The 27,676-nt window shown below is 38.8% G+C and overlaps 1 protein-coding gene across 2 annotated transcripts in view; it reads right to left on the reverse strand.

Moving 5' to 3' along the window:
* The window catches only part of LOC122556227 (uncharacterized), a 197,022-nt gene that overhangs the window by 3,089 nt on the left and 166,257 nt on the right, over positions 1–27,676 (reverse strand). The window contains exons 12-16 of one of the 2 annotated variants that reach the window (XM_087999688.1): positions 21,076–21,234; positions 17,975–18,057; positions 4,864–5,008; positions 3,381–3,563; positions 566–705 (exon numbers count right to left, since the gene is read on the reverse strand). In XM_087999688.1, the coding sequence (XP_087855814.1) occupies positions 581–705; positions 3,381–3,563; positions 4,864–5,008; positions 17,975–18,057; positions 21,076–21,234 (695 nt within the window). In that variant the 3' untranslated portion in view covers positions 566–580. Of the gene's footprint in view, positions 1–177; positions 706–3,380; positions 3,564–4,863; positions 5,009–17,974; positions 18,058–21,075; positions 21,235–27,676 lie in introns of those variants that run through there. The other variant, XM_043702808.2, reaches the window with a different exon arrangement.

The following is a 27,676-nucleotide window of genomic DNA, read 5'->3' on the forward strand; positions in this document are numbered from 1 at the left end:
CTATGTCTCAAATGAGTGCAATAAATAATGAAATGAATTTATAAAATATATGCCAAAATTAGCCCAGTAAAGTGAAACGGTACAACTGAAATGGTAATTTATGATTGATTTGCAAAAACTGCTGAAAAATGTAACTTTTCCACATGTAAGAAACAGAAAACTAATGACATGAAAAGGTGCAAAAATGCTCTAAAATATTTTATATTGTTAAAATAATCCTGCAAAGACATGTGCAGTATATGCACGCATAAATAAAAGGAGTTGTTCAATATTTGTAAAACAACATGGAGAATTGCAGAACTGTAAAATGCTGAATGTTAGAATTATGAAATTACAATGAACTATGAACAAACAACAGGGCCTCAGCTTCTATTCAATTTAACTTATTCAGATCATCATGAAATGAATGATTTACAATTGTTTTAACAATCACATTTTTGAAGACACTGCCATTTGATCTTTCCCGATGTGCTTTGTCTTTTAAGAAATATTCCCCATCCCAATGTGTTACTAATGGCACTGTTTGGATCAGATGTGGCTCGAATAGCAAGGAACAGTTTCCCACCATTCAGTGGTGCAGTCAGTGCCCTGAATGAAATTTCCTGATCCAGCGATGATGGTGTCGGATCGGTTCTTGCGAACTTTTCATTCCTTTTCGGTACAATCCGTGAAAATACCTTCGTGAGTTTCGCTGATATGTTGAAGCTATCGGGTGCAAGGAAGAAAAGAGAGAATTAAAGGAGTTGACAAAAAGAAATAAAATGATGAAATATTTGCAAACACTTTGTCAACGTGGGTTAAAATCATCAAAAGACAACCAGTGCCGTAGGAGGTGAAACACACCACCTGTTGTGGTACTGAGATACACAGACTAAATTCTGCAAGCAGCCCTTGGCTAGCATTGAGTCTATGGTAAAGTTAAGATGCTGCATGTGGGTTCAGTCCTTTTAAGCAAGGGAGAAGATAAATTAGTCAAATTTCCAATTCTAGTCTTTATTGAGTGACTCCTACTAGGAAATGTGGGACCGTGGATATTGGACTCAGTCAGAAGTAAACTTGACTGCTATGCATCTTTAAAACTGGCAGAATACCTCATGAGGTAAGTTCATTGGAAATTATTTACTATGGAACCAAATCCCACCATGAGCAGGTACCTTCTCAAAAAGATAGGACTGCATCTTTCCTACAGGTCATTTTAAGCTAGCTCTCCTCAACATCATTTTACTGGAAGAAAAACCAAATTACATGAGCTTAAAAAGTAGGTGGCTTTTTCTTGAATCTGGATTTATTTAAAAGTAAAATAAATGTCTAAAATAGCCAGTCTTAATAGGTCACTCCCAACAAAATATTTTTGTCACACCTTATTTCTTATGTTTTGCTGCAATGCTGTGAATTCAAATAGTATTGTTTACATTCCCAACATCAGGACTAAGCAATGATGTACTGTTTTCTGAGAGAATGAATAGGAATGTGACCAACATGTCCTTTCACTTCAAACTTACAGGTGCACAATAATATTGTTCAGATTATGGCCTCGAAGAAATATGAACCTTATCTAGGAGTTCAAATCATTAATAAAATTTAAAGCCCAAACTAACTACAAGCTATAATTTTACTGAAGTTAACTTTCCAAGAATAAATACCAAAGAAGCTGCTTAGTATGAACCTGGTAGTAACACTAATGTTATTTTATGTATTGAATTTTGTACATCAAGTGGCATATAAGCTGTCTAGGGAAGGCAGCAGGTGTCATTTGATGAAATCCACAATAAAAAAGAAAATTAAGTGAAAATAATAAAATCAACATCCACTTAAGCAAGTTACAACAATCCTGTTGCAAATACATATCTAGCAATGCACAAACTCTGGGAACAGGGGTACAAATCTCATTTTGACAAGTGCTACAACTTAAATTCAATTAATAAATCTGGAATATAAAGCTAGTCTGTTATGCTGACTATAAATATGTTGATGATTATTGTGAAAAGCTGGTCCACCAAAGTCCTTGAGGGAAGGAAATCAAAATCCTTCTGAGCAATCACAAGTGGTGATAAATACTTGCTTTAGATTGTGTTGGGGCTGTTTTTATGCAGTGATTGACTTGGAGAAGTTTTCACTTATCTACCTGAATTAGAGGAAAGCCTGCTAAGAATTGTGATTTGGGGATGCCGGTGTTGGACTGGGGTGTACAATCACACAACACCAGGTTATAGTCCAATAGGTTTAATTGGAAACACTAGCTTTTGGAGCATTGCTCCTTCATCAGGCGTTCCTTCACCAACCACCTGATGAAGGAGCAGCACTCCGAAAACTAGTGGTTCCAATTAAACCTATTGGACCTGGTGTTATGTGATTTTTAACTCTGCTAAGAATCAGCTTATTAGAGGCAAGTTTGCTATCAACAAAATACCTAGCTGATCTCTCTCATTTCTGAATGAGAAACCTCCACACCAGTTCAGGCTAAAACCTATTTGCTCTTTTGAAAAAGTGATGGCAAGAACGTGTTAAGATAGTATTTTCTGAGCAAATTGTGTCTGTACCAAGTCTGCAACTTCAGAGACAACAGTGCATGATTATTGACTACCACATATGTGAGAACATCATAGAAATAGGTTCCACAATATCCTATACTTTATCCTTTTGTCTCTATGTTCTTTGTACACAATTCAAAAAAAATGTACAAAATAATGGGCTCTATACTGCAGGATTTAACAGAGGTATAGAATACAAGAGCAGGGTGATTATGGTGAAGTTATTTCAGATACTAATTGAACCTCAGCTGGAGTATTGGGTACAGAATGTACTGCCTGATAGTGTGGCACAGGTAGGTTCAGTAAGGCATTCTCAAGAGGGTATTAGAGTTTTATTTAAACAGAGACAATTTGGTGGAGGGGGGTGCTATGGGAAAAAGCAGGAGATTAATACTGACTTTTAAATCTTCAGGGAGGCCAGTGTAGACAAAATGGGTTGAAGGACCTCCTTCTGCATTCTAACAGTTTTCATTGGCTAAGAGTGTGTGATTTGTGAACATTTAGAGGAGTACACATTTTTATTTTCATTTGATTACCTGTTAACCAATTAGTGCAATTTTATTGAATACATTTTATTTTGACAATAAACTAATAACATGTTTATAAAGAAACCTGATTGTTTGACCGTCTTACTTAAAACCAATATAGTTAAGACATTTAATTGGTAATCTTGCTACCTGAATGAAATATTTTTACCTTATGTTCTGATTTGTGGACTGGTGGGACTGGAACAATCATGCACTCCTCCAGCCTCAGCAGTAACAATATTTTAAACATCAAAAAAACTTTTCTCCTTTTTACTTTCTCTTTTCCTCTCCTCCAATCTCATAAACTATTTACGCAACTTACGTGTTATGCAGGCGACTTTTGGTTTATCCCAGTATCCATTGGTTCGACACTTAATGACTGGAAAGTGGCGTTGGATAAAGCCCGCACTGCAGTGGTACCTGATCATAGAATTTATTTCATATCGAGGTTTCAACTTCCCAAACATCCTAGCATTCTTCACAACAGGCGGTTGACCACAGGCAACTAAATTAAGAAAGGAATGTCTTCTGTATCATTAATGACAACTTATTAGAGGAAATTTATTTCTTAACATACAAAGTAATGGCAACCACTTTATATACCATAGGCTGAGCAGAATTACAGAAGAAAATTAGGAAGCAACTTGTACAATTGATGAGATAACAGCTAAGAAACTAGTATAAATAAGGTTTTAAAAGAAAACTCTGGTACAAAGTTGCAAATTACCTATCATTTTCTATAAATATAAATAGAAAGATATAAATAGAAAGCAGGAGACAACAGCTTTGCTTCACTTGGAGGTCGCCACTGATGATGTTACCTTGCCAGGTAATGAAACGTCTGGATATCAAACCTACAGCTCAGCGAGCAAACCTACACCCTAAACCTCAACCTGAGCTACAAACCTTCACAAACCTTGCAAAAATTTTCTATAAAGTAAGGAGTTAGCATCTAATGTAAAAATCTTTAGTTATTGATAAAATCTGTCTTCTATTAATGCAACTGTTTGGCTTAAGTCCAAACCAAGGAGGAACAAAGCACTATGCTGCTCATTTTAAGGTTATAGGGACAAAGGCTTCGACCAACAGCTAACATAATCGTAAAAAGACTATTATATCTCTGGTACACTAAGATATTTTAAATGAAAGTCAGAGCATGTGTAAACACTTTTAAGATTGAAGGACCTAACATTTAGCAATGAACGCATTCTGAAAAGCAGAGGCCTAAATTATTATAGTTAAACCAGTAAAAGAACAGAACCACATGTCAGTTTGTACTCTCGTCCATTATGTAGTCATCACTACTGCGAAAGGTCTATAAATCTCAAATGATGTCAGGATGAGTTTAATTTTAATGCCCTCTGGGGTGAAAAACCTGTCATCACCCGACTGAGGTGGAAGATACTGAAAATGAAGCACTGTAATATTGCAGGGATCCATTTTGCATGGAGAGGATGCTTCTGAAAGATGAGTGAAAAATATTTTGACTACATAAGCAGAATATCAAGGTGTTTTCTACTTTTGTATTCTAGGGGCATATAGCAGCATATTATGTGCGCCTTTAGCCTATGACTTTTCATCCATCAAAATAAGTGAATAAAGAGTCACAGGTTTGGGGTATGCAGATCACTGGTATACGTTTCCAGTATATAAATGAAGGAATGTCTTCACAAACCTCTTTACTACATATTGCTGTTATACTTTGTGCTTTCATCTATGGGTAAGGTTTTGAAGAAATGTTGAAGGACAGGTTTGAGAAAGAAAAGGGGTAGAGCCAAGTATATGCAGTCAATGCCAGATCTTACCTGTGCCTTTTTTACAAGTGTAGGTTAGGTGGTAGTTACATGGAACATCATTCCACTGGCCACCTTCATGCCAGATCATAACAACACAATCTTCTCCAGTAGAAAAGAAACTGTCAGGCTGGTGTGGGCGCCAATTTTCGTATTGCTATGTGAGAAACAAAAATGACAAAGTTAAGATAAAAGCTAAGTACTGCAGATGCTGGAGATCCAAAATAAAAAAGAAACAGGAAGTACTGGAGAAACTCAGCAGGTCTGCCAGCAATTTCAACTTCAAAGAAGAAAAATCAGATTCGAAACGTTAATTCTGTTTGTGTTCTACAGATTGCTGAGTTTCTCCAGCACTTTATACTTTTTATATGACAAAGACTTTGAATGGAATCAATAACAATACCCATCACAGGTTTATCAATAACAATACCCATCACAGGATTATAATGAGTGTGCAACTGAATTAGCATGGTGACATAGCGTGGTACAGATGTATATGAGCTTCTAGACCCTAAAAGTAGACATTGTTTTTCTGCGTTCTAATTGCTGTGATGTTGATACTGGCATGCAGCCATGCCTAATGTTAATTCAATTTATAGCAATTATAATGAACTGTCACACTCAATGCAGAGATTAAGTATATGTAGACAAGGCAGATACCAGAATAATAATATTTTGTTTTGAAAGGTAGAGTAATTTCATTGAGAATTGAATTTTGAATAATAGAAGATTTACTAAACTGTAACATTCTCGATTCAGTGTCTGATGGCTACCTGAGCTTGTGTTCAAGACAATAAGAACATACTTGCCACATGTTCTTTGTGCTATAGATACAATGCTTCATTAGCCCTGTGCTTTAACATTGCAGTGACCCTTGCTTTGAGGACACAGACACTGGTGTTTTATGTTTTTGCGCTATAAAAACATGGGCCTGACTCATATCCTGTGAAATAAGATTTACTGCCCATCTCATATCTTGTAGCATATGATTCACTTTCTAAGTGCCCTCTGTCCTAAAGCAAGTGATCACATTTTCTTGGAATGCTTTCGTTTGATTTCAATGGATGCCTGCCATTTTTCTGGAATCAGCTTCTTTTGTATCTCAATGCACAAAGGCTCTATCTTTGAAACATTAAACTGGAATTTATTTTACCGAATAAATGAAGCTCTGAAGATAAAGTTTTGCTTAGACAACTTCAAAATGACATTGAACAATTATATCTTTTAAGGTATTGGTTAATGTAATAGTCTTTGCCTGCTGCAATGCAATAATAATACTCAAGGTGTGAACATGCCAAGAGGTAATAATTCACCACATTTGCAATAGAATTTGTAATCTATTCCTCTATTTGCATCAATAAGCACATCCATTCTCCTGATTCTGTGGTCACTAAATATGCTACATATGTTGTGAATAACTATTCTCAATTTAATTTCTCAGCTCCCGCATTTTGCAGGAAAATCTAAGTTCTAGTTTCACCATAAAGAGGCTGATATCTTTAAAACTGATTTACTTTACAGTATGTAAATATATATAATTAGTTTGCTCCAATTAATCAATTGGAGCAAGCTAATTAGGCCAACAATTGAACATCCCATGTGACTGAAAAGATAGCAAAATAGTTGCATTAGCTTACGAGTGTCACAAAATGAGTCACTAATGCATTTAAGATAAAAGAGAAATGAAATACATTTTAAAAATAGAAACTGCTGGGAATTCTTAGGCCCTCAGTCAGCATAGAATGAGGAAAATAAGTTAACATCTTGCTCACAAACGAACTTAAAATTTCCAGCATTTTAGCATTTTTAAAAAATCTCAGATAATTGCTATCTTCATTTTTTTGTTCAGTCCTCAACCTATGTATTTTAATATCAATTGTTAATAAAATCCAACAGCATTAGTGAGATAGAAGACAATGTATATTGCTCTTTTTTGGGGTGAGTGTTTATCAACTTGCTCAGTTTTACTCCTCTCATCCATGCCAGAAATCCTTATGTATATGTGTTTAAAGTAATTAATATCTGCCACCCATTTCTCTTAACCTTAACAATGACATTCACAAACCTTCATCATGTGATTAGCAAGACACTAACATTACCAATTTAAAAATACAATTTATAGAAAACAATATTGTTTACATAAACACAATTCTCACAAATCTCAACCATGCCCCATGATTTTTAATTCAAATTAATCATTCTCTTCAAAGCATTCCTTCTTCAGTTGACCTTGTTTCTGCAATATCCTTTGATACACGTGCAACTTTTCTGTCTAATCTAGATTACAAAATGTCCTACCTCGCTCTGTATAACCAATGTTAAGTCATCAGATGCTATACCCCTGTATCAAAACCCCTCTCTCAACCCAGCTGTCTTTAAATTGAACTAACATGTTATTAATGTCTTTCCAGCACACTGCCTTTTACAACCATGGCTTCGACCACATCCCAACCAGACTTTTCTGTGTAAGATTTTGCTTCCAATGCAACACCTTAGGTCAATTTTTAGATTAAAGATTGCACATAAGTTGTTGAAGTTCGAAACTATAATTCCAAATAGATTTCTTCAATCATAATATTTTACTAATTTGCATCAGCTCTTTACTTAATAAGCTTGCAGGAAATAATTATAATGAGTTTTGTGTGCAGATGCAACTTTGAAATGAGGTCAATGTTTCTGAAAGCAATGAGATTTCAGAATAATATTTTAAACCATGGATTCTGAACTGTTTTGGCAATGTTGCTTTTTATGGCCGTTACTAGACTGTAATAAGTGCCAGGACAATAAATCAGACTGCAATGCCTCGTCAAAATTTGGCCAAATCAGATAAGGCAACTTTTTAAAGGGCTATTCTAACTAAGCTGCTTAAATTTAGCTGGAATTATATACTTAGATAAAATTTAAGGATTTTCTAGTAACCGTAACTTTATTTTCCTTCAGAATTATGGGTTTTACACAAGACCTGTTTTACATTTTATTGTACCTTTATCCGATCATTTACAATGTTATGGCTCAGTTAGCCAGACAACTAGCATGTAATACAGAGTAATTCTTGCATCAGCTGAGGTTACCATGAAGACTTGTCTCATCAACTTCTCATTTTACCTCTCTCTCACAGACACTCACAAACACCCCCCACTCCAGACACACACGCACACTCCTACACTCAGACATGCACCCCCTCACAGACTTAAGACACTCTCCACTCACTACACACACACATACACTCTCTCTCACACTCACAACCCCCAACCCCGACACACACACAAATACACACACACACTCACACACAAAGACCCACATGCACACATATATTTTGGGGGGTGAATTTGTACTTGCAGAGTTACATTGTACTTTGCTCAAAAACTGCATGAATTCATGTAAAACTCCGTTATCTCACTTTTTAGATTAGAATCAATCTAAACATCATGGCATAGACAGAGAACACAGGGGGCCAACACCTTCAACATATTGTCTAGCTATCACCCATTGTTACAGCTAACCTGAGAATGCAACTTTTAAAAAAAAGGTTTGTGATTTACACATGAAAGAAGTGAAACTATCATGGTATTCAAACAGATGAAAGACTCAACAGACAATCAAGGTATTTTTCAATGTATAATTTCAGTTACATCACACTGTAAATTTTTGCTATAAATTCTGTGTGTTAGGATTGAGTCCTCCACTATCACCTGATGAAGGAGTGACGCTCCGAAAGCTCGTGTGCTTCCAATTAAACCGGTTGGACTATAACCTGATGTTGTGTGAGTTTTATCATTTTACCTGAAGTATGATGACCCTTAAATTCAATCACCACCAGTTGTCTCTCGCTCTAATGGGGAGGGAACACTATGCTCCAATTGGACAATGGTGATTTTACCTTGATGCCCAGTGAAATGTATTAAAAACTCTTAAATATTAATGCTATTTTCCATTAATGCCAGTAATAAACCTGCTCATCTGAACAGAGAGGTAGCTGCCTGTTAGTAATTCAGGCTTTCTGCTAAATAGGTAACAACGTTTGGGTCGGAAGGGGGGAACCCTCTTAAAGTTCAAGAGCATTACACTTGAAACAGGCAGCAAACACACAGCCATGTTTCAAAAAGCATGTCAGCTCAGGTCATGTACATTACTATAGGCACATTCCATTTGATGGTCCAGAATGTATTTGACTAAAGCAAGAACACTGACTGAGGGACAGCTTGTTTTATAACTTATGATTTGGTACTGGGTGTAAGCAACCTGCAGAGCTTTCCATGGACTAAATGAATTCAGACCACCGATTCACACCAGAATGGATTGATACACAGTGTGAAGCCAAGTGGAACAGAAGATGTGGGGAGTCTCATACTTCACGATATGTGATATCAATCATACCAGGACCTGATTCACAAGTTATACTGCTCCTTTTCTTTGAATGTGCACCTGAAAATTCTTGAATCATTGCAAGAGTAGCAATCTAATTGGCTATAAGCTGCAGTTGATTTTATCTTAAGTGTGCTGCACTCAGATTGTGCCTCAATTCAAGCACAAACTAATTTCTAGACTGTGAAGTTTCCTTCCTCGTTTCGCACATGGTGAAAACTAATTTCACTGACTTGACACAACTGAATCTTTTAAGTACTGTATGTACTATGAGTAAGTTGATATACATTTAATGATAAAGTGAAAAATGATTTTACCTAATCTCTGTGGTGCTAAAATATATTTGTTTCAGATAAATATATTAAATGGGCTCCTAATGACAACATATGTAGGTTTCATTAAGGCGTCACTAACTGTTCAGTCACTAATAAAGAATTGAGTTCTATCTGCCTCTGTTCTCATCTATCTTCCACAAATTTTCATAACTTCATAAAATTTGTACAGTTTTCAGGAGACTGTAGTGAATGTTTCATGAGTGTTCTTTAATTATGTGTATATTAATTTGTACATAAAATAAAAATGATTATAGATGATCACCTTTTAGCAGCATGGATTACAGAAAAGAAACATTGGGAAAAGATTTCTTGTGCAATCCGAAAGTTCAGTCGGAGCACATCCCCACTGATACCAGTTGCCCCATAGCTGTTTGATGCTTGTGGCAGGAATTAGGTTAGGGGAGACTTCCAATGAAGAGGAGGTTCTGTCTTAGAGAATTGCTGCTCAGTTGGATGGCAAGCAGTTCTGTCTTCTCAATGTTACCGAGATCGAGCAGTAGTCACTGCTGGAATTAGAGACAGTCACTGAAGAAGAGTAGGCCAGACTGACAGTAAATCCAGAGTATCATCGGGGCCTGGATATGATGTGCCAGGGAAGAAAGTGAAGGCTTTGCAGCGGATGGGCTTGGAAGGTCAGGGGTGGAAGGATTTAAATGGGACATGACCTTGAGGATAGTCTGCTTCTGATGGAAACCACCTCCCCCCAGAGCAAGTCCCTGCCTGCAATACCCCACTTCCTCTGACCAACATAAGCATCTGCAAAGAAAGCTACCCAGTTATCTGCTTAGCATGGGCCTCCACTTGCTGTGGGTGTAATAAAAGTTGGGTGGGATGATACATTTTAAGTGACTGGCAACCTCAACAGACTCAAGGGTGGCAGACCACCAAAGGCCTTCACCATTCCCAGTGAAAGTTTAGATTATGCACATACGCAATGGGCAGACCCTGTACCATATTCAACAAGTCACCTCCTACCTCACCCCTGACTTCAAATTTGCCAGCAAGAATTGTTAATAACTCCCACAGATGGAATCCCCATTTATTTTCTTCAAGAAATTTGGTATTTATCCCTACTATTTTTCTAATGAAGGTGGGTAACTGTTTAGTGATATATGAAAAAAACAGAAGAGACTGAATCTCAACTGGGAAGAACTTTATGAAAAATCGCCAGTGCATTTTTGATTAAACATTAAAGTCTGTTCATGCTAACAATAGAAAACTACATGGTACAGTTTAATTTAAATTACTCTGCATGACAGCATGGCATAGTTGACAGCAGGGTATAACATCGACAATGTGATAGAAAGGGGTCCTGCTGTTATAATGAGAATCATGCCAATAAAGCTCTGTACTGTCAACACCTGTTCTTACTTGGGAATGAACATTCATAAGGGAAATTTTCTCTTCTGTTCAGCATCAGGAGCCTATCACAATTTAATTGTGCCCTCTTGTCTTTCACTGCGAGTAATATTCACCAGGCACTGAAGACTATGCTCATGCAGTTTGCCTGCTTTCCATGCAGATGTTGACAGGGTTAAGTGGTAGGGCTGTCAATTACCAGAGCTTGACTGTCCCTGTTGGGTGGAATGCATGAGTTGTCAGTTGGGCTGCCAAACAATAGCTTGGTTACTTCAGATGATCCATCAGTGCAAGTAAAAACTGAAAATGCTTGCTGTAAATTTAACTCCTGCTGGGTTACAAGATGACACCAGGAGTAACTGTTGTAAAATCTCATGTTCACTCATCAAAAAAGAGGAAAGGAGAAACAACTAACAGAACTGTCACTAAAAAAAAATCAATATTTAAATTTCATGCAAATTCTTACGTTTCTCAATTAATTTGTTTCATCAAGACCACTATAGATTGTATAGAAAGTCATCTGCCTTCCTTAGCTTTTGGTCTCCTTGAATTCTCCCAACTATGATTCTCCCTACATTAACAGGGGGATTGAGATTAAGAGCCACAAGGTTTTGCTGCAGCTCTTAAAAACCATAAACCATAAAAACCATTAAAACTTAGTTAGACCACAGTTGGAATATTGTGCCCAGTTCTGGTTGCCTCATTATAGGAAGGATGATGCTTTAGAGAGGGTGCAGAGGAGATTTACAAGGATGCTGCCTGGATTGGAGGGCTTGTCTTATGAAGAGAGGTTGAGTGAGCTCAGGCTTTTCACACTGGAGAGGAAAAGGAAGAGAGGTGACTTGATAGAAGTGTGCAAGGTAATGAGTGGCACACAGAGAGTAGATAGCCAGAGACATTTTCCCCACGGCAGAAATGGCTGTCACGAGGGGTCATAATTTTAAGGTGACTGAAGGACAGCATAAGGGAGATGTCAGAAGTAGGTTCTTTATGCAGAGAGTGTTGGGTGCTTGGAATGAACTGCCAGCGGTGGTAGTAGAGTCAGAGACATTAGGGACATTTAAGCAACTGCTGGACAAGTACATGGACGGCAATAAATTGGAGGGTGTGTAGGTTAGGTTGATCTTAGATTAAGATAAATGCTCGGCACAACATAGTGGAACAAACGGTCTGTACTGTGCTGTACTGCTCTATGTTCGACATTTACTATACCATCCACCACAAGATGCACTTTTGCTTTTGCTGAAAAAACATCCCTTTGTTCACTGTGAAACATGGAAGGGTGGAGATGCTACATCCCCAGATCTTTTTGCTTTATGCATGCAATTATCACTGAACATGCTGAATGGTGGTCAATAGGTTAATTTCAATATTAAAATATACCATTTAAATAGTATGATGTATACTCTTTGACTCCTGTTCAGAGCAGTCATGACATGACGAATTGTATAAAGAAAACTCAATTGTTGTCTGAAGTGCAACTCAATTTCACTATGCGGGAGTTCCATTTAATTTTATTTTGCTGTATTTCCGACTTGTAGACAAATTTATTGCAGTGACTTAGAGGTTTCCTCACTATATGCAAGTTACAATCCTTTTCAGTGATACATTTTCTGTCAGTTCCATCATGTGGGGCTACTTAGCAGCCAGAAAGCGTACAACATTTAGGTAATTTCAAATGTGCTTTTAGTGATCAACTTACCAAGGGATAATTACCCTATGAAAATGGGAAGCTGTGGATTCATACATGCTAATAGCTGGTACATCTCCAACAGCTGTTAAAAACTGGTCAAGGTTACTGCCAGTCTGTAAAAGTCATTTCAGTCAAATTTGGATTTTACTATGGTGATTTATTTACTAACAAATATAATTTTAACACAGCCCTGGCTTTAAGCTGTAACTAACATAGATGCTGGAGATCTGAAACAAAAACAGAAATTGCTGGTGAAATGCAGCAGGTCCAGCAACATCTGTGGGGAAAAAGTTAACATTTTGAGTCTGGTCTGTGTATAGCTGGAGATGGAATCAGAGAGAAAGAGAAAGAGACAGATTTAAACCGGGTAGGCAGATATAGAGATTATTGATAGTTGGCTATTAAAGTTAAAGTGAGGATAAACTGGACAAGCAGAGGAGATGGTTGTGGATGGAGACAATTCAAGTCTTTCCAGGAAGAAGCAGAGAGACCTAGCCTTCACACTTCTGTCCTCACCCCTTCTCTTCCTCTCCTGCCCCCAATAAAGCCTCCACATACAGAGGATCAGAAGATGCCATTTCCGTCACCTCCAGCAGGATATTACAACCGGATACATATTCCCATTCCTTGTCAGCATTCTGCAGGGATTGTTCCCTCCAGGACACTCTGGTCCACCCCTCCTCCACTCCCAACACTTCCCCTCACCCATGCAGGTACAGAAGGTATAACACTTACTTGTTTATCTCCTCTCTCCTCACTATCTAAAACTCTAGACACAGGTGAAACAGCGATTTACCTGATTTCACTCAATCAAGACTATTACATTTGCTGATCACAATGCAGTCTTCTCTACATTGGAGAGACAAACACAGACTGACTTACTGACTGTTTTGTGGGACATCTACAGTCTGTCTATAAAAAAATGACCCTGACCTTCCAGTTGGTTGCGATTCAATACACCACTGTGTCCCCACACCAACATTTTTCTGTTGCCAGCCTGCTGCAGTGTTCCAGCGCAGCTCAGAGCAATCTCGAGGAATAGCATCTCATTTTCAATTTGGGAGCCCTGCAGCCTCTGACACTCAACATCGAGCTCAATAACTTTAGAGACTGATTCCATTCTTCCATGTTTTTAACCCACTCCACCCCCTGGTCTTGTCATGGCATGGGATGCTTTCAGCACAGCCAACCCATTCCTTCCTATCCTTGGGAATAATTTATTCAGCTCCTCTCTGTACTGGCCCTCATCAGCTTACCCCTTTCATACCTCTGTCTCCATCTCCATCTACCCACTCACCTCTCCCCCCTACCAACAGCACTCCCTAGTCTTCAGCATAAATACCAATTTCTCCAGACTCAAAACATTAACTCAAAATGTTAACTCTGCTTTATCCCCTCACAGATGCTGCTTGGCTCAATAAGTTTTGCCATAAATTTCTAATTTTGTCTTTGTTGTAGCTGTCTGGTGAGCAATGAATAATGCGATTTGTTTAAGAATGGTCAGCATTTCGACAGGCTATTTGGATCTGTTTGGGGAATTGTTTTAATAGTTCCTAGAGCAGATGAGAATTAAAATACGGTACACATTTGGACCAGGCTGGGCCATATGGGTTGAAGTATCCACATGTGATCCCTGTTTGGTGCCATGTTGAGCTGCTGGGTTGGGAAAGGTTCCTATTCATTCCTGAAATTGCGTGGAACGAGCTCAGTTATGATGCTCTCACTCAATGACTATAGCACTGGAATGAAGAATGGCTGCATATGCCAAATGGCAGGCTCTTAATGGCACCCCAAAACAGTTGGCCACTAACAGTTAGGCCCTGGAAAGAAAGGAAAAGGAGAATGCAGGAAAATCTAGCCCACCTCACAATCTGATGTCTCCCCAGCATCTCAACTGATCTACCTGTAATCGCTATATTGGTTGTGCTCGACTTGCAGAACTGGCCACGGTCCAGACCTTGGGCTGCAAGAACTGAGCTGATTCCTGAACACTGGTTGAACCAAGTGTCTGACTAATTGTGGCCAATTCCCTTGGTGTGGAATTGGATGAGATCCTTGACAGGCTGTGGTGGTATTTCCTGATTGACGGTCATCCCCCTTGACCTCACTATGGACAGGTCTCTTTTAGACTTGCACTTAAAACCATTTTCTTGAGGCACATGCAATGTGATGCCATGTAAGCTGCTGCCACCTGCTGGTCTAACATTGAAGTAGCACAGTGCCACACAACGACATTGATTGATTGGTTCTCCCCACCCTAACAAGCTCTCTGCCCCAACATCTGCGCTGAGTATGCAATATGAAGTATACGAAGACGGGCAGCCTCCAAGTATTCACAACGTGAGTGAGCACTAAAAAAGCAAGATAAGAACCAATAGATGCAGCTTGTGCAGGTGCACGAGGTGCACATCTGTCCCTGCATGCAAAGTGCCCTGGCAGAAGCAAGCAAGTCACGGGTGTTACTGAGTTTCAAGGTAAAGCATTAAGGAACTGAAGTTGCTTGTGAGTTTGTCCAAGAGCAAACCTGATGAAGCTGGTGGCTTGCCAATGCTGACTCATGTGAACTAAGGGTCAAGGACTATGATGGCCATGCAGCGCACAGGGGCATTGTGCTGAACAGACAGTTGGATGATGGTCAGTAAGCTGTGTTACTCATTCTGACTTACATGTCAGGAATTCTCTCTAGGAGAAAGAGGGCAAGAATTAGATGTAGCATATAAATGAGGTAAGATAGTGGCAGGGGCTGGGTTAAGAAGTTCCACATAAAGTCTTTGGCTTTTCCAATATTCTTCCGTTCAGGTAAAGAGTGACTGCAAGCAAGAAATTGGAGGATCACTGGAATTTATATCTATCCATGACCTCGAAAGGTTCCACAGTGCTTCACAGTCAAGTTAGAGCAATTTGGAAATATTGTAAATACATTTCAATGTTTTCAAGGAAGAAGTGGGAGCTCCAAAAGCTTGTGGTTTCAAATAAACCTGTTGGACTCTATAACCTGGTGCTGTGTGATTTTTGACTTCAAGGAATAAAAATAGGAGAAAATTTGGGCAAAAATTTGTATTTAAGTCATTTTCTACTACCATTAATTAATGAGAGTAGCAGTGTTCTTGGTGTTAGTTATGAGAACAGATGAAAGAAAATGGGGCTCTTCACTTGAACCAAGTCAAGAGGAAATCTTTTCAACGTGCTAAAAATTACCTTTTTCAGAGATACATTGAGAAAAACAAATTTCCACTGACCAATCAATAAGTGAATAAGTGGGATGAAAGGAATTAGTATCATAATCCAAATGGATGAAAGGAGAGGTTAAGATGATTGTTAATATATGGACTCAGTGAATAAAAACACAGATGGAAGCAGAATCAGTCTTTGCTTTCAAAATGGAATATACATAGTTCAAGAATATGAGTTTTCACCAGTCTGGTGAAGGGAACAGGGGCTGGATTGGAAAGCAGCAGGCAACACCTCTACAATGAACTGAATAGTCTTTTGCTACCCTGACGGAATCTGTTCTACAATTTTTGTAAGTAAAATGATCGTGTGACTAAATGCTAAAAAGTATATTTGAAGAGAGATAGAAAGTGTGCTTCTATCAAAGATTTTAACAGTTTTCAGCAATTGTAAGTCACACATGTATTTTTTTTTCCCCATCAATGCAGTAATATAGTGCAGATTGGATGGGTTTTTTTTACTGATTTTCCATGCAGTCATTATTACACAATGCTCAAACTGGCCAATTATACTAGACTAATTATGCTGCATCAAAAACAAACATACCATCAAGGAGACTTTTCTTCTCTGAAGAAACCAACTGAGAACTTCTCCCACTGGATTTCGTCTCAGTGAGGGTAAATCTGTCATTTACACCACTTCTGTGCAATGTCTTGGGAGTTTTATGTCTCAACTTACACTTACAATATTGGTGATCTAAACTATGTTACCACATGCAGTGGTGACTCACCTCTACATAAAAGCTCATTATATTAGCAACTGCTGCTGGAGCACATTGTGTGTACCTCAGCAACAGGTCTTGGGAATGGCTCAATACAGAAATCTATAAATATCTCTGCCAGATCACCAATAACATTTGGCATAAAGCACTGAATGCTTTTTGGCCTGTATTCAGGAACAGACTTGAAATGAAAGTAGCAGAATCACACTGAAATACCTTATATGGTCAAATAATGCTAATAATTCAAACAGCATAATGTGTAAAGTCAGTGGAAGTGCAAAGAATTTTTAAGGGAAAGAATTATGTTCTAAATGTATTTCTGCCAGGTTTTTAATAATGGGGATTGTTTGATGTTTCACCTTATAAACTCGAGTTTTTAATAACATGCTAAAGTGTCAACAGTGGAGTTTCTTTTGGCTCTTCATAACTCAGTCAAACTATAACTCTTAATTTATATCTATGTTGTATTAGTGGTTCATAATCAAATGCTAGAATGAACAACATGAAAATCATTATGATTCATAGTGTTGCTGTACTGATCATAATTAAGAATGAGCACAAAAATAGTCTGAATTGAGCCATCATAAGTCAATTAAGAAAATTATTTGGGCAATTTACTTTCAAAGGTAGACTGCCACATGTTTTCAGTGCTGTAAGAATTTCTCTTCCCCTTTTCTTGTTTCTTTAATTCTCAATAGCTTGGAAAGGTCAAGATAGATACAGGCTGCTTGGTACATAGTCCTCATTCTTTAGTGAGGGAGTCATGGCCTTGGTAGATATATATCCGATTAATTTCTGATAAGGTAATGTATTATGTGGCTGCAGTGAGGATTGTTATTATCGCACAAGTGTGTTTGCCTAACCTATTGCCATTAAGTAGACAGGTATATGGGTGTTAATTTTGCTTCCATCTGATAGCAGTTATGGTACAACAGAACATGCAATTCACACATAATTACATAATGAATTTGTTTATCTACAAGTTTAACTATCTCCACTGGGACGTTTAACGGTTCTTGATGAGTTAAAGAACCACGTTTCCTAATGCAATCTGAAAATCCTTTCTCTGTATTTAGATGACTCAAATTTCTGATCACATGAATTACAGTCGAAATCAGAGACTGCAGTTTATACAAGCACATTTTCTTGGTTATAATAGTCAAGGCTATTACATTAAGTGATATTTCAATGTACAAATGCATTATATAATCATAAGCAATTCTTTCATATGTTTGTTATATTGAAGAAACTAACCCATCTGTGGATTAAAGTTGGCGGTGTAGTTTTTATAATGCTTGTGCATTTAACAATTATACTTGTCTAGAACCTTGTGGTTAGGCCACACTGTCTGCTCACAGATCCCTGAGGGGTTTCTCACTTGAATGATATAAAACTGAAAAAAAAATTTCAAAGACTAACCAGAGGGCTTCCATCAGTCCAACGGAAATCATGTTCAAACATTTTGTCATTTAGGCCAATCCATTGGTAGTCCTGGCCAATACCTATGGGGCAGATAAAACAAGGAAAGGATGTGTTTGAAAACAATTCCATGTATGGCAATGATTAATCCAGCAACGTCAGGAAGTTTATATGTATATATAAATTGCCCTTCCTGTTCTGTAGATCTCAAACAAAAATCTTGATGACTGGGTGTCTTTCATCCAATCTTTTTGGAATTTCTATCTTAACATAAGTAAGCTGCTTTCATCGTGCTTTCCTACCCTCCTTCTCTCCCGAAATTTTAAAAAAATTATCTTTGTTAATTGTCGTGGTTTTGCTATTCCACATTTCTGTTTATTGGCATTGTCCTAGTATGATTACTGAGGTACTGGTAACATGTCTGACTGACTTTGTTATACAGGTAAAAACTGAAAGACCTGCAGATGCTGGAAATCAGAAATAAAAACAGAAATTGCTGGAAAAGCTCAGCCGATCTGGCAGCTTCTGTGGAGAGAAATCGCCAGAGTTAATGTTTCAGGTCCAGTGACCTTTCCTCAGAATGCTAGTGCATGAAATGTTAAACAGGAACTAAAACAGGAATTGCTGGAAAAGCTCAGTGGGTCTGGCAACATCTGTGGGAATAATCAAGAGTTAACATTTCATGCACTAGCATTCTGAGGAAGGGTCACTGGACCTGAAACATTAACTCTGGCGATTTCTCTCCACAGAAGCTGCCAGATCGGCTGAGCTTTTCCAGCAATTCCTGTTTTTGTTTATACGGGTATTGCTAGGCTGCAATAACTTGTAATAGTAGGTACTGTTGTCAGAACCATGTTAAATCTATTATTAGATTACTTACAGTGTGGAAACAGGCCCTTCGGCCCAATAAGTCCACACCGACCCTCCAAAGAGCAACCTACCCAAAACCATTCCTTTATTCCTGATGAAGGGCTTTTGCCCGAAACGTCGATTTTGAAGCTGCCTGAACTGCTGTGCTCTTCCAGCACCACTGATCCAGAAATCTGGTTTCCAGCATCTGCAGTCATTGTTTTTACCAAAAAACATTCCCCTACAGGCAACTAAGCATGGCCAATTCACCTAACCTGCACATTTTTGGACTGTGGGAGAAAACTGGAGCACCAAGAGGAAACCCATGCAGACACAGGGAGAATGTGCAAACTCCACACAGGCAGTTGCCTGAGGCGGGAATTGAACCCGGGTCTTGGGCGCTGTTAGGCAGCAGTGCTAGCCACTGTGCCACTGTGCCTCCCACAAGTACCATTATTAGACTGTGCTAATTCTATTACTCATCTGTGGTCAATAAGTGAAGTTAACTCTAATATTCAAGCAATATTATCCATGCCACTAGGTAAAAACAAGGACTGCAGATGCTGGAAACCAGACTCTATATTAGACTGGTGCTGGAAAAGCACAGCAGGTCAGGTCAGGCAATTCCTGATGAAGGGCTTTTGCCCGAAATGTCGATTTTCCTGCTCCTTGGATGCTGCCTGACCTGCTCTGCTTTTCCAGCACCACTCTAATCTAGTATCCATGCCACAACAACACTATTAGCTAGAGACCATTATCAGTGTTATATTGAAGGTGCTAAATTGTTCATTTTTTAAAACATTTTTTGAGACATCTTGTCAACTCTTTATCACACCCAAAACTGTCAACTGCAGGCATGGAGGAGAGGAAAGTAAGAATGCACTTGGAACTTAAAAACGAGTTAATTAAATACATTTGCACCAGCCCTCACAGGTTTCTGGCCCACGTCAGCTTTAGAGACAAAACGCATTCACAAGAGGTCCATGTGTTGGAAAATTAAGATTATGGTTCTTGAGAATTTTACCTATGCATTAACGTATGCACTGAAGGGTTTTGAATTGAATTACTCATACTGTTATATGTGATTTTAAAAACCTTATGGACTCTTCAATGCATAGACAGGTTAATGCTCAAAATAAAATGTATTCTGAACTATGCTCTCCTAGTGTTTTGCATCTCAAAACTACTGACCCTTCAGATGTGCTCACCTCTGTCAGTTTCAGTTTTGTCATGCTTCCACTGGGCTGTCAGATGGAGCATGTGCAGAAATGTGATGGCCTCCTCTGAGGAGGTAAAGATCACTGACATGTTCCAGCTGGCCCGAGTCCAGTCATACCCTCCCGCTGGCTGTCAATGGAGTTCCACTGCAGTCATGAGGAAGGCAATAACCCAGGTTCTGTAACTTGTGAGACAAAAGAGGAGGTGCACTCATAAGCAACCTCTGAAAAAGGAAACGGGACCTAAATGTAAGTTTTCCAAAGCTGAACTATCTTTTATGTTGGACGACTCTGCATGTTATTTCTTTGTGTTTGTACTTTCAGGCTTGAGCTTTAGCTTTGACCTTGAATCTATTGCCTTGATGCAAGGAAGTAGATCGATAGCATTAGAAGTATCCTCTTAAGAAGGGACCATTTCAGAGGCTACTTTCCCTGGATTGTCAGAGGCTGAGGGGTGACCGTACAGAGGTTTATAAAATCATGAGTGGCATGGATAGAATAAATAGACAAGGTCTTTTCCTCAAGGTAAAAACAATGACTGCAGATGCTGGAAACCAGAGTCTAGATTAGAGTGGTGCTGGAAAAACACAGCAGTTCAGGCAGCACCCGAGGAGCAGGAAAATCGACGTTTCGGGCAAAAGCCCTTCATCAGGAATACAGGCAGAGAGCCTGAAGGGTGGAGAGATAAAAAGGTCTTTTCTTCCACGTAGGGGAGTCCAAAACTAGAGGGCATATGTTTAAGGTGAGAGGGACAAAATTTAGAAGTGATCTAAAGGACAACATTTTCACGCAGAAGGTGGTGCGTGTATGGAATGAGCTGCCAGAGGAAGTGGTGGAGGCTGGTACAATGACAACATTTAAAAGGCATCTGGATAGGTACATGAATAGGAAGGGTTTAGAGGGATATGGGCCAAGTGCAGGCAAATGGGACTAAATGTATTTAAGATATCTAGTCGGCATGGACAAGTTGGACCAAAAGGTCTGTTTCATATTGTACATCTCTATGACTCCATGAATAATTGTCACAGAACATACGGTTCACAAAAAGTTGCTCTTCATGTGTGAGGATGCTAGCCAAGTGAGCACCCTGCAGGCGACATTCCTTCTCTGCATCTTCCCAAGCTCGCCGGTGACCGAAGTACTTATAGCAGTGTCCTTGGAATTTGTGCCAGCCAAAATCACACACCTGCGTATCTGAAAATCAAACAGACCCATCCATCAAAACGGCATTGCTTTTCCAGACTGTTACACTAACTCAAAGCACAGCAGATACATATTTGCTTTGAATATAATTTAACTTTTAGAAGATACAAACTATGCAACTACCAAGGGGAGATTTACATTATGCAATAAATTAATTTCATTTCTTCAAATATATCATAGCCCCATACAACAGAGTTAAAACATGTCAGAAAAAACATATTAATTTACTGGCAGTTTAGAAGAACCTCATGACTCTGTAAGGCTTTGCAGTAATGGCAGAAGAGTTATTTTTGACATCCAGTTTCATCCATTTCTGATCTATACCATAAAATGCCTGCACACCATGGCAAATATTTTTGTTTCATTTAATCAACACCAACCTTAGCCAAAACAATTAAAATAGTTTAAAAATAGTTAAATTGTACTGGCTTTAATATTATGCTGTTTCAACTTTTGCTATTCACTGTTTAACACTTTCATGTTTGATTATTTATCCTGCTAATTTAAATAGACAAATAAATTATGCACAAATAGTGATATATCATAATTTCAAGAGAATCAGATTTAGGACAATAATTAGGTGGCTGATTTAAAATGCAAAGAACTCAATCCCACTTTTTAAATTTTATTTTATTAATTCATGGGACATGGACATTGCTGGCTGGGTCAGCATTTATTGGATATCCCTAGGTGACCTTGAGAAGGTAGTGGCAAGCTGCCTTCTTGAATCAATACAATCCATGTCCTGTACATAGACCCACATTGCTATTAGGGAAGGGATTCCAGGACTTTGACCCAGTGGTACTGAAGGAATGGTGATATACTTTCAAATTAGAATAGTGAATGGCTTGGAGAGGAATTTGCAGATGATAGTGTTCCCTTGTATCTACTGCCCTTATCCTTCTAAGTGGAAGTGGTCATGGGTTTAGGAGTTACTGTATAAGGATATTTGGCGAATTTCTGCAGTTCCTCTTGTGGATGGTACACACCTTTGCTGCTGAACATTGATAGTGTCAATCATGTTGGCTACTTTATCCTGGATGGTGCCAAGCTTCTCAAGTGTTGTTTGGAGCTGCTCTCATGCAGTCAAGTGGGGAGTATTCCATCACAGTACTCACTCGTGGCTTGTAGATGCTGGATAGGTTTTGTGAAGTTAGGATCTGAGTTACTCGCTGCAGGATTCATAGACTCTGCTCTTATAGCCACTTTATTTATATGATGAGTCGGTTTCTTCTCAATGGTAACTCCCATGACATTGATAGTGGCATATTTAAAGAAGATAATTGAATGTCATGGGACAATGTTTGGAATATCTCTTTATTGGCCACCATCTTTGCCTGGGATTTGTGTAGCATAAATATTACTTGCCACTTAAATATCTCTAACCATCATTCTTGTCATCAACCTTGACATTTAGTGCCATTGTCATCACTTAATTTCCCTCAAGATCAGCCAGACCATTGACTAAATCAAGCCACTCATGAGACAGCATGTTAGCCTGAATGGCAGCATGAATATCAGGTCATTGGGGTCAATTTCTATAAAGCTGTAGAGATACATCTAAACTGGGTCATCAAGAAATGAACATGAGTGAACATAATACAGACCAAATGCAGATGTAGTTTAACTATGATGTGAAAAAGGAGGACTTTTCAGGGGAAGCACCCAAGTTGTCACTTCCAAATCTCTACCTGCAAGTTTTCTTTGACTGTTTTATTCAGGGAAGCTCATTTTCAGAAAAAAAAAAGTTTTCAAGAATTGGTAAATGACCCTACAGTCAACCCAAATGCTTTGTAGTGCCAGTGTACCTGACCTCATCTGGGTGGCACTCAGGATATTATTACTGGCCTGAATGCCTCTTAATGGGTGAGGCAATATCTGAATAATTCCTGATCCCAAACACTCTGAAGTTACTATTGTGAAAAAGACACTGCACAGTCAGATTTTCTGATGAGGAAAGGATTAGGTTCAGGGGTGATGCCCCTATAGTCATATCTGCCACTGAGATACTTATCTGTCCATGTTTATGTGGTAACACCTATGTAGAAAAGATATTGAGCACACGCAGCACTTAATGACATCTTAATTGTATAATGGATCAATATATTGAGAAGAGAATGACAACACAAGACAGAATATTGGCAACATTTAAAATTACTTGAGGTATATTTCAATAAGGGCTTGACAATAAATCAAAAGACAAAGTACAGGACAGCTCAGTTTATTTATTTTGCGATTTAAATGTGTGGTGACTTTCAACCTCCCAACATCAGGAAATAGGGAACACGTCTTGCGACAATAAACTAATGACTAATTAAAGCAATTTGTCATCCCGATGATTTATAATCATTCATTTTCTAGTTCCACTGTATCACTGACAAAGCTAGCATTTGTCCTTCTCTAATTGCTGGGTTAATATAACTCAATGCTTTTCTGGTCACATCAGAGGCCATTTTAATTAGGGGAATAGCTTCTAACTGTTGAGAGTTCAATGGGTTTTGACTGTTGTCTGTTCATTGTTATACAGAGTGAACCTTTCCTTGTAACGAGTAGTTTACAAACTCAAACAAAAACTCTGGGTGGCGGGAGTACACTCAAATATTGTCACCCTATTTACAAGGTGTCCCGGTGATGAAAATGAAATTGAGAAATAGCAGCACTCACACTGAGGGCCTTTAAATGGGCAGTCAATACTTCCATGGAGGTCTCTGCTTGTGGATGCAAATCTGGGTTGACTTCATTGGCATTGTCCAATGGCACTAGAACTTTGGGGTGACTGTGCATCCATGACCACACGACAACACACATGCGCACAGTTCCAGGCCCTGTACATCCATTGTGTCATACACAAAACCCCACAATGTGTTTGCATGCATTACAGGAGCGAGCTTGAAACAGGAATCAAATGAAATTGGAGGGAAGGGAATGGGTGGGGGGACAAATGGGGCTGAGGTGATGATTGGGTCCACATTAAAGTTGGGGGGAATGGGAGAAGGGCATCATCTGACCTCTGTCCCCGCCTACTGATCTCTTTCTCTCTCTCCTCCCTCATAATCTCCCCCTCCCCGACTTCTCTCTCCATCTCCACCCACATCCCAATCTCTACCTCATCCTTAAAGATGAAAATAGTTAAAACTATCTGTTCAAAAATATAACTAAAGTCTGAAAGTGCGTTCAAACCAAAGGGCGGCACGGTGTGGACTTGTCAGGCCGAAGGTCCTGTTACCGCACTGTAGGGAATCTAATCTAATCAGCTACAGATATGTTTCTAAAGACAAAGATGTGTATGTGGACACTTTTCAATAAACCTTATTCACTAGCACATGTGCAAGTATCTCCCTAGAGCATACTGCACATGCTTATCGGTATCACCAAGTGCAGCCATTTGCAATTTCTAAGTAAAAATGGAGCTACCGCACACCTTAAGTGCAGTCCTTAAAGGAATCATGATTGCAAACCATTCTGTGACAGATTGCAGCAATATTGGAATTGTAGGAGCAACAAGACTGTTCCTGCTCCCACAGACATACTGCAGCCCACCAATAACCAATAGGCAGATCTGAGGAAGGGTCACTCGACTCAAAATGTTAATTCTGATTTCTTTCCACAGATGCTGCCAGACTTGCTGAGCTTTTCTCGCAATTTAAATTTTTGTAGCCAACAGGCAGGATAGCCTGACTATTATAGTATTTACACTGAATTTTAACTTCTCACCCAATTTTTAATTTGTTGAAAGTGTCGAGAGGAGGCAGTAAATGCGCCACCACCTTCACATCCATTTTGTGCACAGATTACCTTACATACCCCTGGAGCAGGTTGGACCTGAACCCAGGCTTCCTTGTCTAGAGGTAGATGTGCTAACACTTTGCCACAAGAGCTCTCCATTTTAGGTTCATGTTTAATATCACCCTTTGGGTTTGCCAGCCAACAATGTGAACGAAGATAAAACAATGATATCAGATTAAAGTCAATTGAGATAGTTCAGTGGAAAGGGGTTGGCGGTGGGTTGGGGGAAATAAATTGGACCAGTCCTCCACTAACTTGTGCTCAGTGTCAAGCTGTATTTCTCATTAAAACCATCAAAGAGACTCTCAAAGCAAGTGGGTCTTCAATAAAAACGAAATCTAATTCCATTTCTGGATACAGCAATAAAACTGATGTATGAACAGTAAATGTTCCTCGAGTCTTGAATGATTAACAGAGGGGAGGGTACAGATGACACACTCAACTCCTCCTATCATGGTGTAAGATCTTTCAGTCATCTAATTTTTAACTATCTATGAACAAACGAGTTGTTGGCAAATGGAGTTAACTTAAATCTGGAAAATTGAATAAAGGTTATTAAAATCAACATAAGAAATTGTAATACATACAATTTTAAAGCCTCGTTCCTGACAATAAAGTGCTTCATGAGTTTTGCCTGGTCAAGGTCACAAACTTCTAATTTCACTGAGACTGATTTTATGCGTATCGCTTTCAAAGACAAGTATCTGAGGGATAATTTTCTGCTCCTCGAATGAAATATTTCCCAATGTGTTTGAAACTACCTTGCTCTTTTATCTCAAAAGCACACAGTAATTCTTAAGAACAGAGTATTCTCCCCACTCCAACAGTGGTTTAAGATTTATTGCCTGAGCCCGTTTAGAGACTCTTCAACAGCTCACAGGAAGGAAGTGGCGTGTAACAATAAAGCCTGTGGTAACTCTGAGAAACCATAAGCCACGTCTAAAGAGTGCAGGCTACCAACTACGCAATAGAGAAGAGAAGCAGTTTAAAGGAGTCTGTGAGAAAACTATTTAAGATAATTTATTCTTGTTTTATTGAAGTGAAAAATAAATAGAATATATATGAATTAAAAACTGTGGAAAGGGAGTATTGGAAATGTAATCCAGAACAAATGCAGTTTATAGACTAAACTCAAACCTCAAAAAAGATGAAAGGTATAATTATAGTCTTAGCATCAAGGGAGATTTCTTTTTGTGCCATCTCCATCAAAACTGCAAACTTTTTTGACACAATTCATAATCCATTCCTGATGCACCAAGCACACAGTGTTGTTATTTTTAATATTACCGCAAAACGTTATCTTATTATCGTCCTGTTTAATGTTACTGAATTGAATAATAATAATAATAATCAATCTTTCCAATACTTGGACCTTGTCTGATTTTGGTTAAAATGGTCTTTTGCTGCTGAGCTGGTAATGATACCTTTTGAGAAACAGATTTTTTTTTGGTTTGAATTTTGCCATAGCCAAGCACTCATTTGTTACAATTGTCATAAGTCAACAACAGCAACTGGCGTTTATGCAGCATTTTAAACTCATTAAAATGTCCTACTTAGGCATCTTAGGAGATGAATGTACTCATTCTGATTCTGTGTTTGAGTGGGGGTACCATTAACAATCTTGAAAATAGAGGTGAAGGGCATGTGCCCAGTTAGGAAGCCACCCCCAACACCTTCCCCACCAACTAATCCAGACTGGGAGGCTGCAAGGATTTATCTAACAGTCTCCCTGTATGCCAAAGAGTCCCATGCTTCCCATCCACACCATCACACTGTTGTTAAAATACCAGCTGAAGGGGAAATGGTCCTTAATTGCTACTTTTGTGGTTGAATTGACCTCTGGTGCGATGACTCTGTCCTGCCTTCCCCATTCCTGGCAAAATGTCATGGGAGCATCCCCCCGTAAGGAGGTGAGGATGACTCGAGATCTCCCAGCCTCCACCTATCTCCACATCATTTCATGGTTTTTTTTAATTCATTCAACTGACGCAATTATCACTGATGAACCCAACATTTATTGCCAAAGAAGGTGGTGGGTAGCTGACTTATCGAACCACTGTAGAGGTAGTCCTTGGGGTGCTGGAATACCCAAAATGCTGTTAGACACAATTCCAGGATGTTGACCCAGCCTCTCAATTCAGTTAAAATTCAGCCTGCTGTTTAATACATACATGAATGTTTGCCACTCATAGAAAATACATATTTTTTATGTTAGTCTTCACTCTTCTTTTCCAGAAGGTCACAGAACTATTGCAGTACAGAGGGAGACCATTCAGTCCATTATTTCTGCACCAGCTTGCCATCTGGCCATCATGACTCAGTGCCATTCTATTGCCTTTTCCAAGCAACCTTGCACATTGCTTCCATTTAAATAGTCAGCGAATACCCTCTGAAATACCTTCATTGAACGTGCCTCCTCCAATACACTTCTAGACGGTGCTTTCCACACTCCAGCCACTCGTTTTCTCACATTGCAAATCTTTTGCAAATGGCAAAGATGTTGATTACTTTAAAAAAAATTCTTCTCTATCTGCTAAGTAGAGACATGTGAGCATACAACATGTCAAAATAATTCATGTGATCGGTATTCCTGCCACAAAATTCAATGTCCACCTCTCCCCTACAGACACATTGCAGTTGCAGTGTG

The sequence above is a fragment of the Chiloscyllium plagiosum genome, unplaced genomic scaffold, assembly GCF_037043375.1.
Source record: "Chiloscyllium plagiosum isolate Xiang-an unplaced genomic scaffold, Cpla_swu_hap1 HiC_scaffold_2, whole genome shotgun sequence".
Taxonomy (NCBI): Eukaryota; Metazoa; Chordata; class Chondrichthyes; order Orectolobiformes; family Hemiscylliidae; genus Chiloscyllium; species Chiloscyllium plagiosum.